General features: G+C 41.8%; 1 protein-coding gene across 1 annotated transcript in view; it reads right to left on the bottom strand.

Annotated features, from left to right (window-relative positions):
* The window catches only part of LOC126158170 (uncharacterized), a 508,840-nt gene that overhangs the window by 37,852 nt on the left and 455,051 nt on the right, over positions 1 to 15,937 (bottom strand). The window contains exons 6-7 of the mRNA XM_049916425.1: positions 10,285 to 10,497; positions 3,393 to 3,648 (exon numbers count right to left, since the gene is read on the bottom strand). Of these exons, the coding sequence (XP_049772382.1) occupies positions 3,393 to 3,648; positions 10,285 to 10,497 (469 nt within the window). The remainder of the gene's footprint in view (positions 1 to 3,392; positions 3,649 to 10,284; positions 10,498 to 15,937) is intronic.

Genomic DNA, 15,937 nt, shown 5'->3' with positions numbered 1-15,937 from the left:
CGTGATACACAAGCAAAATATAAATTACAATCACAGTTCACTTGGATAATTACACAGCAATGACTTCCGACACAAGGAAATTGAAATGTCGAAAAAGAAAGTAACAACAGGAAAAAAGGAAATATGCATGCGTAAAATAAATCACCATAGTTTACGCGAGTAAATGACGATCTAGAAAGTCCGCTAAAATATCACGAATTGTAAGCGGTAACTCTTAACATTAAGTATTAAATGTAATGGGATTACCGCAGAAAAGTGGGGTTTTTGGAGGAGAAAAATTATATTCCAGCACAAGAAATGCAAAATTAAATAAATAGTATCACACAGGAAACGTAAGATGAACATTAAAATGAAATAAGGAGAAAGTAACAGAGAAATCCTAAACGAATAGGCGTTACAAGAGGTACGAAAATTCACGAAAAAATGACAACGATGGAATCGGTAACTACGAGGGCTGTCCAGAAAGTAAGTTACGATCGGTCGCGAAATGCAAACCACTGGAAAAAACCGGTAAAGCTTTGCACGGATGTGTTGGGCAGTGTCTCTAGTATGCCCGTCGACCGTGTCGCGTCTCTCTTTTCAGTTTTGAGTGAACAGTGATCACGTAAAGATGCGTAGGAAACAGCGTCTCCCGCCAAGTATGAGGGCTTGGTTAGAGATTTCGCCTGTGTCATGCAGCCCACATAACACAACTGTCGAGCAGTTCCTTCTTCATGCCAATTCTCGTCCGCACACTGCAGGGGCAATGAAGACGCTCCTGCAGCGTTTCCGATGAGAAGTGTTTGATCACCCACAATACAGTCCGTAATGGGTTGTGCCTGAGTCTCATCTCTGCTCACAAGAAACCGCTGACTACGAAGACAAACTTTTTCCACAGACAACGAGCTACGGACCAGTGCAAATTACTGGCGGCAGGCACAGGCGGCTGCTTTCTATCACGAGGATATTGGAAACTTGATACAACATTACGACAGAACTCGAAGTTGGAGTGGCGACTATGTAGAGAAGTAGGTGGAAGGTGTACCTAACTGTTGCAAATAAAACGTTTCTGGGTTTCACTGTGGTTTCCATTTCGCGACCGATCGTAACTTACTTTCTGGACAGCCCTCGTACAATTGAACTACGTGCATTATTTTTCGAAGTAGTACAGAGAACAACACAAAAAATAACAATGCTCAAAAAAGCACTGCCGATTGTACAAAAACGGAAATGTGAGAGACCTCAGAATCGGTCAGATTTAGTGGTCGATTCTAACGAATGCTATTTTTGGCATTTTTGCAATGGCTCTGTGAAGTACTTTTCTTTATGACTTTAAATTCTGGGATCCCTTTTCATAATTTAACCACACGTGTCAATTCTAACAATCGATTCCTCGTTCCGCTATTTCTGGCGTGTTTTACTCGGTGTGAATTGTTAGTTCGTGAAGAATTTACGTTTCTTACACCGCTATCTGCGCTACTGCAAAAACTCAAAAATTAACAAACGTTGGAAAAGGTAACTGGACTTGACCTACGTAGCTCAAATTTGACCAGAATGACAAAAATAAATCCTAGAAGATATAACAGTACATACTTAAATAAAAATATTTAGGAAAATGCCGAATCGTGGAATGGAAAACGAGAACCTACATATATAGTGGTTGTCGTAGGTTCGCGCGTAACCTCACCCACGGAAATCTGTCCACGTTCGAAAAAGGAGTGAAATGCGAGGGTTGGATCTTTAATAGTGGCAACTATTTATTCACAACCGATACAAAAGAATTACATATTTGAACCTGTTACTGTCTTTCAAAGTAGTGACCAGCGTTGTGTAGAACCAGTCGCCAACGATGTCGAAGGCGTAGTATACTGTTAGCAGAGGCTGTTCTGTTGATGGAGCGGCCTACTTCCTGTCGAATCTCTGGAACAGTTCTGAAGCGAATTCCACGAAGTGGTTCCTTCATCTTCGGAATCATTTCAAAGTCACAAGGATATAAGTCTTGGGAGTATTGTGGATGATACAGTACTTGCCAGGCCCATCGACCGAACGGTGTAGCCACAGTTTGCGCTGTATGCGCCTGCGCACGCGCATTTTTGTGCAGAATGATGCGTGGCTTTCGCAGAAAGTGTCGCCGCGTCTTTCGCAAAGCTGGTCGCAGGTGATGCTCCAAAAACTAACAGTAACGTCGTGCATTGACGTTCTGCGGCGGAGGAACGTAATACGTTAGGGTAACACCATCACAGTCATACATGAGAATCACCATAACTTTCTCCATACAGCGCAAGCTGTGGCTGATCTGTTCGATTGATGGGACTGGGAAGTACTGTACCATCCACCATACTCCCCAGACTTTAAGTCCTCGTGACTTTGATTTGATTCCGAAGATGAAGGAAACACTTCGTAGCATTCGCTTCAGAACTGTTCCAGAGATTCGACAGGCAGTAGACCGCTCCATTCGCACCATCAACAGAACAGGCTCTGCTAAGGGTATACTACGCCTTCCACATCCCTGGCAACTGGTTCTAAACAACGGTGGTCACTACTGTGAAGGACAGTAACCGGTGCAAACATGTAACTCTTTGTATCGGTTGTGAATAAATAGCTGTCACTGTTTAAGTTCCAACCCTCGTATTTGTGAGAGCCAAGATTATAAAAAATACACTAATTCCACTCATACTGTTAACGTTCGTACCTAATTTTACCCAAGGACATCATACACAATATTCGCAAGAAAGCAGCAAAACTTTCTGTGAGAAATGTAATCATTATAAATATTACTGCTAATTGTTTCACTCGCAGAAATTTTAGCTATGTTCTTAGATTCCTGCCTAACTTCACCCTCGGAAATCGTATAACATGTCACATTATCAAAAAAAATGGTTCAAATGGCTCAGCGCTATGCGACTTAACTTCTGAGGTCATCACTCTCCCAGAACTTAGAACTAATTAAACCAAACTAACCTAAGGATGTCACACACATCCATGCCCGACGCAGGATTCGAACCAGCGACCGTAACGGTCGCTCGGTTCCAGACTGTAGCGCCTAGAACTCCGGCCGGCTCACATTTTCAACAAGACAGCCAAATACTGTTTAGATCAAAGATTAGAAATGTAACTGCTACTTGATTCACTCTCAGCAATTTCAGCAGTGCTCTTAGGTTCCCGCGTAACCACATCCAAGAGAATCGCAACATATTTGGACACAAGATAATTTACGTATTTTATCAAAACAACCACAGGTAAAGTTAACAACAGGCCACCACATTGATCGAAAGGTAATTTCATGACATCACACATGACGTCAGTGATCAAAGGTGACGGACGGATTTCGACATTAGAACTGATTGCGTCAGAAGGGGCGCTGCGGAAAAGAACCATTCGTGCTTGGCATGTTCTTACGGTCAAGCTGTTACCTTGAACGCCATGGACTCTATGGTGAGGATGACCCTGGCGAAGAGCCTCCGGTCGGTGACGAAGCGGTACTGGCAGCGCACGCTGTGGTGCGGGTCGGCGTGGCGCTTGTAGACCAGCGTGTTGAGCGGCGAGCGCAGGTACCCTGAGGCGCGGCGCCAAGCGGGGAACACCTCGTCGCAGGCGCTGCCCGCCACCGGGTCGCCGCTGGTGCTCGCGTTGAAGAAGTCGTAGTGCGCCCAGTAGTAGAGCGATGACCTGTGGCAGTCACAGCGCACCATCAGCACCACGCGGCACTCTACACTGATCCACTATCGGGTAGTTTCTACCGCACTGCATATCAGTCGAGGCTAGTGCATTACTTTACCGGTGGACTACACTGAGAGCCCCTCCGTTATAGTGTTCCGTTCGACACTAAGCTAGACAGACAAAGGAGACGTACCGAACTGGGCAAATAACTAGTATCTTACATTTAAGAATGCATGTTTTCCTTTCCTTTTCCATTACCAACGCGACAATGTTACATTACTGGCCATTAAAATTGCTACACCAAGGAGAAATGGAGATCATAAACGGGTATTCATTGGACAAATATATTATACTAGAACCGACATGTGATTACATTTTCACCCAACTTGGGTGCATAGATCCTGAGAAATCAGTACCCAGAACAACCACCTCTGGCCGTAATAACAGCCTTGATACGCCTGGGCATTGAGTCAACCAGAGTTTGGATGGCGTGTAAATGTAAAGCTGCCCATGCAGCTTCAACACGATACCACAGTTCATCGAGAGTAGTGAGTGGCACATTGTGACGAGCCAGTTGCTCTGCCACCATTACCAGAAGATTTCAGTTGGTGAGAGATCTCGGGAATGTGCTGGCCAGGGCATCAGTCGAACATTTTCTGTATCCAGAAAGGCCCGTACAGGACCTGCAACATGCCGTCGTGCATTATCCTGCTGAAATGTAGAGTTTCGCAGGCATCGAATGAAGGGTGGAGCCACGGGTCGTAACACATCTGAAACGTAACGTCCACTATTTAAAGTGCCGTCAATGCGAACAAGAGGTGACCGAGACGTGTAACCAATGGCATCCCATACCATCACGCCGGCTCATACGTCAGTATGGCGATGACGAATACACGCTTCCAATGTGCGTTCACCGCGATGTCACCAATCACGGATGCGACCATCTTGATGCTGTAAACAGAACCTGGATTCGTCCTAAAAATGACGTTTTTACATTCGTGCACCCAGGCTCGTCGTTGAGTATTCCATCGCAGGCGCTCCTGTCTGTGATGCAGCGTCAAGGGTAACCGCAGCCATGGTCGCCGAGCTGATAGTCCATGCTGTTGCAAACGTCGTCGAACTTTTCGTGCAGATGGTTGTTGTCTTGCAAACGTCCCCATCCGTTGACTCAATAATCGAGACGTGGCTGCACGATCCGTTAAAGACATGCTAATAAGATGCCTGTCATCTCGACTGCTAGTGATACGAGGCCATTGGCATCCATCACGGCGTTCCGTATTACCCTCCTGAACCGGCCGATTCCATATTCTGCTAGCAGTCATTGGATCTCGAGAAACGCGAGCAGCAATGTTGGGATACGTTAAACCGCAATAGTTATAGGTTTTATCAAAGGCTTTATCAAAGTCGGAAACGTGATTGTATACATTTCTCCTCCTTACACGAGGCATCACAACAACGTGCACCAGGCAACGCCTGTCAACTGCAGTTTATGTATGAGAAATCTTTTGAAAACTTTACTCATGTCAAGACGTTGTAGGTGTCGCCACCGGCGCCAACCTTGTGTGAATGCTCTGAACAGCTAATCTTGCATATCACAGCATCTTCTTCCTGTCGGTTAAATTTCGCGTCTGTAGCACGTCGTCTTCGTGGAGTAGCAATTTAATGGCCAGTAGTGTACTTAAGACTCTCTCTGAGCTACCTCTAGTAACAATTCCAGTATTATAAAAAGATCTGAGTAGGAGACAGTTGGTTCTGTGTATGCGTACACCAGTTTTGGAAATGTTTCGCCGGACTGTCTTGTAAGTGGAGACCAGAAACTTTCCGTTTGAGGGCTTTGTTGCAGCATATATGAAACCCAGCACTACCCAGATGCGGGTATGAAAGCACCGACATGTAGACGAGGAACTAGTGTGGCGTTTGTGTTTTACGACGTGTGTGCGGAAAATACTGAAACGTCAAATATGCCGACGTTATTACCAAATGCGTCCAAACAAGATCAATGAGGTGTTGTTCTTTTCTGGGCTGCCGTCGGTCTAACACCGCTAGACATCTATCAGAAAATGAAACACGTGAATGGAGCAGAATGAATGCTTGCCGAAAACCACTGTTCTGGAGTGGTGCATCAAGTTCTGTACTGGTCGCTCCTCGGCACAGTTCGGAGGCCAGCGTCATCCACTAAGGACAACATGGTGGTTGATGACGCGATTAGGGCGAACCACCAGATAACCATTCGCGTGCTAGCAAAGGATCTCTACCTCAACTTCGGTAGAGTGAAATACGTTATCCGACAACACTTAGGCTACCACTTTGCAGTCAGTGTTCCCGGGCATTGAATGCTACACAAAAAGCCAACCAGATGTCCGTTTGCCTGAAGTAAATAATGCGTTTCAATCCTGAAGGCAACACGTTTCTAGAGCACTTTCTTGGAGGCGACGGAAGCTGGTTCCACCACTGAGATTCGGAGTCGCAAGCGTCGACGTTGCAGTGCTATCATCCATCGTCCACTCGTCACAGGTTGAAGTCTGCCATTTACTGGAAAGGTGATGCTCGCTCTGTTCTTTCATTACTGGGGCCAAATTCTTATTAATTTTGAGGAACCTGGTGTTTCCTTCACTAGGAAACGGTACTGCGCAACGCTGGAGAAATGAAGTCATGCATTTAAAGCGATTCGAGGTAACTGTCACAAAGGAAGCTGCTGCTTTGTAATAACGCATGTCCCCATTACACAAACGTCGTATCGTAAAAGTTACGCCAACTCAAGTAAGAGACATTCGAGCAGCCGCCCTGTGGTCCTGATCTCTCCCCATGCAATTATCACGCCTCTGGTTCCTTTATAAAGGCCTTGTGGGGTCTACGATTTCTGTTGGACGATGATGTGTGTCAGGTAATTACAGACATCATCAAACAGCAAAACGCGGTGTCTTACGAAACGGGTATCTTCACATTAGTGCATTGTTGGAATGATTGCATCAATCCTGTCGGCGATTTAGCTTCATTGGCATACAGATTATGGACTTACAAACTTCGACTAGAAACATTTCGATCACATTTTGTAGTTCAAATTTTCTAGTTGTGAAAGGTAATGTCTGACACCATTTCCTGAATGCCTATTACTGTGGTAGAATTTTGCAGAAGGGGTGTTTGTGTAACGACGATTTAACTAAGATAGAAAAAGGTAGCGATGTCTGCAACTTTTGCAATAGTACATGTAGATTTGGTACTTGAACTACATCATAATTGAATTTCTTTTCTGTGATTTTGTCAGAGACAAACATTCTTCGAACTGAAATGCAGTGACTACATTTACGGGGAATCATCCATTGCGCTGTGTTTGGCTACAAAGTAACCACATCCACACTTTGTTATTTTGGTGGGATTTCACGAAAGATTATCTCACTGTCTGGTGTTCAGCCATATCACCTACACCTGCCAATTTTCTGGAGCATGGTTATTGTGCATTCTACTGTGTTTTCTCCTTTCCTAAATTTCTAAGTCAATGACGTTACAAAAATATTAGGGGGGTCACGAACATGTACATAAAGTGGCAGCATAGGTTCGATAAAACAGGATTTCGTTGTAGAAATAGTAAACAACCAGTCTGTTGTTAAATGGAACTTTATTAAAGCCCATTTATCATGGGTTCAACGTTTATTCGAACGTCTTCTTCAGAAGGAAATATTGACAGCTGGATTGTATGTTCTAGTAGAGGTACGTTAAAATTTAGCCGAAAGTAATCATTCAAATATAGAATTTAATTATTATTGAGGTAAAATTTTATATTTCACGGATGTCTTGCCGGTAAAATACTGGCAGTAGAATTTTCATCCGCCACTTGGATACAAACGGCTTACCTCCGAGTCGTGACACCGCCCCGGCGTGTGTTTGACCTCAGCTACGTATACTTGTATAGTGTGAGGCATGAGATAAGTAGACAAAAATTTCTGCTGCAAATTTGAACGTTTTAGAGACCAACCAATTGACACTGCACAACTCTGAGAAACACGCTGATTCCTCTTTTCTTTTCGCTTGAGTTCAAACGTGCCAGAACAGCTTACTTATTTGACAGGCTCTGCTTATGAACGAGACAGGATCAGAGGGCTGAATTGTATGTGCTGTTAGCTCCACACACCACAATTTGCATAGTGATTCTCATTGCCAAGTTTTTAATTGAATATATAAGTGGCTTGCTTATCATTCCTATCTTCCTTTGTATGTAGAAAATAACACAACAAGTTCAAAAAATGGTTCTGAGCACTATGGGAGCATCAGTCCCCTAGAACTTAGAAGTAATTAAAGCTAACTAACGTAAGGACATCACACACACCCATGCCCGAGGCAGGATTCGAACCTGCGACAGTAGCAGTCGCACGGTCCCAGACTGAAGCGCCTAGAACCGCTCGGCCACAACCGCCGGCAACACAACAAGTGATTCGCTTTACAGTGTCTAGTGTTATCATTATTATTGTTATCATTTTAAGTGACACAAACATGCTACGTGCCACCAACTCTCGAGGGAACAGTGCTGTTGGAACTCTGTGACCCATAATTGGACGGTAGTGAAATTCTAGAAGGTGACTCCATGGGATCAAGGTACAATATCTCATTGTTTCGATTTACTGCGTACGGTGTAGAATGAGCGGCACAAGTTGGGAGTAGACAGATAATATTAACGTAAGGCAAGTTGAATTGCTTCAGATGATTTGAACTGTCACTACGGGTACGAAAATGATTGGCACTGCACAGAGCTCATGCTCTGAGCTGATAAAAACTTCATTAATTAGAGCAAAAACAACGCATTTGCATTGTCAGCAACACTTATAACAAATCGAAAAAATTGTGGACTATTACTGCTACTATTACATAAACTCGGAATTTCCTGTCCTGGAAGGAATATTTAGGTTTAGGATGAAGGTTTAATATCCTATGGACGATGAGGTTATTAGAGACTGAGCACAATCCGGTTTGATGAAGTATAAGGAAGGAATCGTTCAAGCATTGGCCTTAACCGAGTAAGGCACATCATAGAAAAGGGAATACCAGTCCACTGACATATCTCTGCATTCCATCTGCTTCTACCGCTCCATTCAGCCAAATTTCCAATAGCATTTTTTTGTAAGTAAATTCCATCTGTGAGTCCACGCTAATATTTGTACTTCATTTTCCGGCAAGACAACGTTTCTAAGTTTTCTAATTATATTTACATGTTTTGTAAAAGAGCCCTTATCAGACAACACTTGAAGGCAAATCTGAATGCATATTCCTGAGCGGATTCGGTATGATATCTGTATCCGTATCTCAATGCTCAGTCGCTACTCTTGGTCACCAAGAACTAATCCCTGTCATTCAATACTTGTTGGATAATAATAAATGGAGATTTTCAGATGCAGGGATATGAAAAACACAATGAAAACTCTCACCGTTATTATTGCTGGTATATAAAAATTATTTTGGTGTTGCTACAGCTGTGAAGTTACATTTCGCGACATGATGACACTGATATAGTGTCCACTCAGAGCAGTGCTTGACGTTCATTCATAATATATTGCCCTGTAATCTGAAACTGTCATAGAATGACAACAAAAATGGTATGGAAGATTGAAGGCAAGTTGGCTGGGAGTTACTCTAGGTATAAATACTATTTTGATCTAAGAACGCTATGACAACAGTCGCACAAATATAACTTTAAAATTAAAATACTGATATATTCTGTTAACAGAAAAAGTTCTGGAAATGATTAGGATATGTTGATAGTTATCACAAAATCAACTTTCCATTACTTGCTTCTAAACAAGTAACAGCTAAAAACCACATTCTCCTATAATGTTCAGTATCCTCACAGCAATCAGTTTTATTTTCCCAAATTACCGAAACTGTTCTGGTAAAATTCAGGAACTCCACAACAACAGTATCCTGGATTACCTGATTGGTCTACCCCACTGTCAGTAGCAACGTCTTCGTAACACGCATTCTCCTGTGCTGCACAGAATATTTCTGACTTTTGGGTGGAGGAGGCTGATTAACACCATGGTCAGACGACGTCATTGTATTCAAATTCCACAGCAAACTAACAAACGCATATGCAACTGTTCCACACATTTTCAGTTATGTGGAACTCAAATCCTTAGTACGTGATTAAGCGAATCCTATTTCTTAGTGGTGTTTCCTCAAGACCGCAAACTCTCATGTAAAATGTTAGGAAACGTATATCTTCTGGAAAAATTGCATTTGGTGGTGCTGAGCAACTGTGCCCAACTGTATTAAATATATGAATGCATTTAACACTAAAAAAGGTATTCGTCAAATTCGAAGAAGTTGGTTCCCATGTCATTAACATTCGGTATTCTGATGCCTAAACAATCTACTACGACAACGTTACTAATGGCGTTGCAGTAATAATTTTAAGTTAATTTTGTAACTTAATATGTAGACTTTAAATCACTGTCCAAATCAGCTGCTTCAGATCATTTTGGGTATATTGTTCATTTACACACTCTACAGATTATGCGTGTGTTTCGAGAATCAGATGGGTACTATTACCAGCGCTAATAGAAATTTACACACGTCACTTTACATAGCTCCAGTCTTATCAAAAGATCCTCTGACAAAAATTTCCACGCCATATGGTATTGTCGGTTCAATACTTACCCGGAGTAGCTGCCCGTCTTACTCTCGAAGCGCACGAAGAGCGAGCTGCCGGTGGAGACGAAGTCGTGCTTCTCCATTGCCCTGGAGAAGGTGTCGCAGAAGGTCTTGATGATGCGCGTGTCGTCCGCCCACGACGCGTCGTACAGCGTCAGCGACTCGCCGCAGTCCCCGTCAAACACGCGGATAGGCGCTTCGATTGTGTTGATGCGGAAACTGAGAAACCATCGAAAAATTTCCAAAGTGCCTCTTTTATGTAATAACAGCTCACTGCAATGACAAAAGCGTTTCTTTTACCGCAACATTAATTCTTAAACGCACTTTTTAGCTGAAGTAGTGCAATTCTTTTAAAGACATCTGCTTCATATGGAAAAAGATCGAGACGGCTTTGAATAATTTCGTATTTACCGAGCTTTTCGCGGATGATGCTCCAGTATACAGAGGAGTTGCAGCATTAGAAAATTGAAGCGAAATGCAGGATGATCTGCAGCGGATATGCACTTTGTGCAGTGAGTGGCAACTGACCCTTAACATATACAAATGTAACGTATTGCGAATACATAGAAAGAAGGATACATTATTGTATGATTATGTGATAGCAGAACAAACACTGGTAGCAGTTACTTCTGTAAAATATCTGGGAATATTCGTACGGAACGATTTGAAGTGGAATGATCATATAAAATTAATTGTTGGTAAGGCGGGTGCCAGGCTGAGATTCATTGAGAGAGTCTTTAGAAAATGTAGTCCATCAACAAAGGAGGTGGCTTACAAAACACTCGTTCGACCTATACTTGAGATCCGTACGAGGTCGGGTGGACGGAGGTGATAGAGAAGATCCAAAGAAGAGCGACGCGTTTCGTCACAGGGTTATTTGGTAAGCGTGATAGCGTTACGGAGATGTTTAGCAAACTCAAGTGGCAGACTCTGCAAGAGAGGCGCTCTGCTTCGCGTTGTAGCTTGCTGTCCAGGTTTCGAGGGGATGCGTTTCTGGATGAGGTATCGAATATATTGCTTCCCCCTAATTATACCTCCATAGGAGATCAGGAATGTAAAATTATAGAGATTCCATTGCGCACGGAGTCTTTCCGGCAGTCGTGTTTCCCGCGAACCGTACGCGACTGGAACAGGAAAGGGGAGTAATGACAGTGGCACGTAAAGTACCCTCCGCCACGCACCGTTAGGTGGCTTGCGGAGTATAAATGTAGATGTAGATGTAGCTAGGTGGCGCAGTGATTAGCACATTAAACACGAATTCTGGAGGACGACGGTTCAAACCCACGTCCAGCCATCCTGATTTAGGTTTTCCTTGTTTTCTCTAAATCGCTTCAGCAAATACCGGGATGGTTCCTTTGAAACGGCACGGTCGACTTCGTTTCCCATCCTTCCCTAATCCGATGTAACCGATGATCTCGTTTTTTGGTCTCTTTCCGCAAATCAAACAGCGAACCATATTTTTCTCTTCACCAACATAATCTCTGACTCTTCAAGTTTTTTGGACCGACTAACTTATGTCCCTTTTATGTTGGTTGGATTTAAACCATTTCTTATACTTTAAGAAATAAATTTTCTCTGTCCAGAGTTAGCGTGCACTAATTTGAAAGATATCACAAATGGAAATTGTGTACCGTATCGGGACTCGAGCGTGAAACCTTTGCCTTTCACGTATAATTACGCTCCCGATTGAGTAATTCAAGAAAGACTCTCGACTCGCCCTTACTGTGTGTAAGGAGGTAGAAGATATACTGGCGGAAGTACCGTAGTCAGAAAAAAAAGTTGAATCCATCAATTGTCCGCAAAAGTCGAAGGTCTCAGATTACAGACCCGGACCGGTATGCTGTTATAATATGCCACGAAGTTCTGTTTCTTCTACTTCTTCCACCTAAAAAAAAAAAAATACATTATATTTCTTTGAAGTTGTTTACGTGCAAATTCTGCACTTTCTTCTCTTAACGTTTGTTATTTTGTTTTGAAACATAAAATTTACTCTGATTTACGTGCCTGTAGTGATCAATGGAAGTGATATTTCACTCTACTAGATGTACTACTAATTCGTCATCAATATCCGTAAAATCATGTCTGAAAACAAAATGTGTGAACGTAAAATTTCGCTTGTTTACAACAACGCTGGCTGGGTCCTGCACCACGTACATTATTGTACAGGGATACAACTGACGAAATGTTAAATCATGTAGTTAGAGGGCACGAGGCTTCCACTTTTGTATATTACGAACACCGACAATGGCGTACTATAATCATAATTTCACGAGGTTTCAGAAATCGTGCTCGTTTAAATTAGTTTCTAATTTTGGTATATGCCCATAAGGCAGCAAGAGTTCATCAATTAAGATGAGACCACGACCTTAATGTCATCTCTTCGGTGCTAGGAAGAAATATGGGTGGATTACAGCTCTGTGGCGTTTCATGCATGTGGTCCAAACTGGTTCACTGTGATTGGTGCCCGTTGTTAGTGCCATCAAAATGCCAGATCTCTCTAGTTGAATAGCACATTTAGGCTAGTCAGTGCAATTATCACGAGGCAGTTGCAGACGCTCACTCTTCAGGGAAACGAAATTCTCCTACCGATTTCTGTAGAATGATTTCACGCTATTGTGTGACATGGAGCAACCAAAATGTCGCTGAATACTTATCTAAACGCAAACACAAGCACATTCACTATCTCTAACATCTGTATCACAAGGTAAGCTATACGATCACCCACAATCCAGTAACTGTAAATTATATTAAGATATCATTATCCATAACATTACCAAGGGGGGTGGGCGGCTTTCGTAGGCCCACTGACTAAATATTTATATATTGTATCCATGTCCTTTGGTATATAAACTTTAAACCGAAGCTAACTATTCATTACGCATTGGATTATTGGTGATGATACAATTTTTTAATTAAAATCAATTAAAATTCACTCACTTGATTTTATTCTCAATGGGCCTTTGAAGCCCCTCCCCTTCCACCCATCGGTAATGCCAAGGAAAGTCTTCTGGTGATTGACACTTTGGTTTTATGCATTTAAAACGAAAAAAAAACTTTTTTACTGTTCTCTTAGAACATTTTATATGAAATTGACCGTTTTTATTTTCATTATTTCTTCAGGTGTTTAACAAGTAACATAAATATACAATGTTTACATGATATTTCTATTGAACGAGTGCTAGAAGACGTCTTGAAAGAACCAGATTTAGATGAAAGTGAAGTGGATAATTATATGGAAGAGACTGGAACTGATTTACCATCTGAGAATGAATATGAGCTTCATCCCAACCAACCAGAGGCTAATGATACCAACTGTGATAAATTCATTGCCAAAAGTTGATGCAAGTATGTTACAAAGCCAGCTCAAGAGTATCGGCGTTCTGTATGAAATATAGTGCGTGAAAGAACTGGGCGAAGACAAGAAGGAAGAATTGAGTCTCCGAAAGAGGCTATAGAGCTTTTTTATACTTCATGTTAAGGATCTAATTATACTATTCTCAAATCAAGAGGCTTCTCGACTAGGTATTCAGCACACCGATGATGGTGAGCTTTTTTGTTACACAGGGCTCTTACTAATCAGTGGCCTTACTAATCATAGGTTCAGAACATTGCAATAAGATACCTGTCCTAGATTCGTCGTCTGTGCTTCAACGCCGACAAGAGTACTAAGGAATAACGAATCGGGCCCCATTTTTCGAACTGACTACAATATTGAGGTTTGGTGATAAGAATACAATAGAAATTCGTCGGTAGACTGACAAGTATGCTCAAATGAGGGAAATTATTGAATCTTAGAATTCTTCCATTGTATTTCATACCTGGTCTGCACACAACAGCGTATGACATGTTGTTTTTGTTCCTTGGCCGCTGCCCATTTAAGGTATTTATAGGAGACAAACCCGGAAAATACGTCTTTCTAATTAGAATTCTGTGTGATTCTGAGACTTGATACGTCATCAATAAGGTCTTTTATACAGGAAAGTATGGAAATGCACAGCATATAAATCGAGAAACGTGTACTGTTAGGAGACTAATAAAACCCATTGAGAAATCAGGCGGCAGTGTTACGACAGATCGGTACTACACTTCAATGGAGCTTGCTGAGAATCTATGGAATTATTTTCACCTCACACTTTTAGGCACTGTCCGGTCGAACAGACGTCACATAACTGAGGGGCTGAAGCGTACAACTGGCCGCAGTGCAATCTCACCCATCTTTGCATGTACTGTCCCACAGACACAGAGGCCGCTACTTACTCTGGCTCAACTGCAGTCCCTGAAAAATCAAACCGATCCTGATGCTTTCTACTTTTTACTCAGAAGCGGTGATTAGTTACTACTCAAAAAAGTCTAACATAAATCTTTTTTTATAACTCTACAAATGGAGTCGAGAACACCATAGACTATATGGCAAAACATTACAGCACGAAGAGAGGAAGAAGAAGACGGCCTTTGTCCCTCCTCTACACACTCATTCATAAATCATCAATAAATGCATATTCAATCTTCTTTCTCTGTCCTCCAAATTGGAAAAAAGAATTTGCTATATCGTAAAAGAGTTTTTATCACTAAATTAGGTCTTGAACTTAAAAGTATTCATGCAGATAAACGTGCCCGAAATTTGTAAGAGCTTCAGAAGCCAGTAATAATGGCAATGGAAGGCATAACACAACGGAAGCTTAGCTTCACTATGCAGCGTTCACCGTCAACAGCAAAGCCAGGACCACGTGTAAGCGGCCACCTATGCTGCCAAGAATCTTCATCTAGAAAGATCTAGTGCAAGAAGTTGGGAAAATCTACTGTCACCTGCTCTCAGTGCCGCAAACACGTCTCTGGAAAATACTGAGAGAAGACCTTGTTCTGTGAAAAATGTGTACCTGAATGAGCCAGTAAATTCTGTTTGCTTCGTGTAATGAACTGAAATTAATAGTTTTTTATAAGAGAACAGAATTACGAACGTTAATTCAAAAATTATAAAAAATGAAATGATTTGTTGATTTTTTAATATTATAATTAAATTTTTTATATTCATCATTTACATTTGCAGCTCCTTGTGTTCATCTTGTTTGCAGTTAAAAATGTAGGATGTGAGGTCCACCAGTTATGCAAAACACCTTTTTATCACACTACCCAATCATATTTCAGCACCACTGTGCTAACATCAATGGGTTTCCGTTTTATTTATTCTGTAATGTGAACATTTTTATTAAATGATACCTTTATATTTGGTGTCCATGATTCTTCCGGATCATTTGTGTATTTTTTGCTGCAGCTAGCTTGTCATCTGCAACCAAAGACGTTGATGATAAATTTTTTGCTGGGAGTTTACCTATCATCTAGAATGTAATTTAGTTTGTCGTGATATTTCGCGCCTATATTCGTTTTTACCTACGTTTTTCTGTGGCAGGCCCTTTTATTCTCCGCGTCATGGTAAGGTGTTGTATTGCGCACATAAATATAACACGTATTTTCCACAAATAAGCTCGTAAAAGCACATTTTACTTCACCAAAACAGAGTGTGATTGTGGTTGTTGTGTGTCCTGGACCAGTCACTGTTCATTTGTTCACCAGAGAGTTCGGCACCAAACTTAAATTTTGTTTACATTTTATCTTTGTGTGTTGTGTGTGTTTTCTGTATGCTTATTAACTGTTTGTGTTG

Source organism: Schistocerca cancellata, chromosome 2, assembly GCF_023864275.1.
Source record: "Schistocerca cancellata isolate TAMUIC-IGC-003103 chromosome 2, iqSchCanc2.1, whole genome shotgun sequence".
Taxonomy (NCBI): Eukaryota; Metazoa; Arthropoda; class Insecta; order Orthoptera; family Acrididae; genus Schistocerca; species Schistocerca cancellata.
This window is presented reverse-complemented; position numbering and strand designations above follow the sequence as displayed.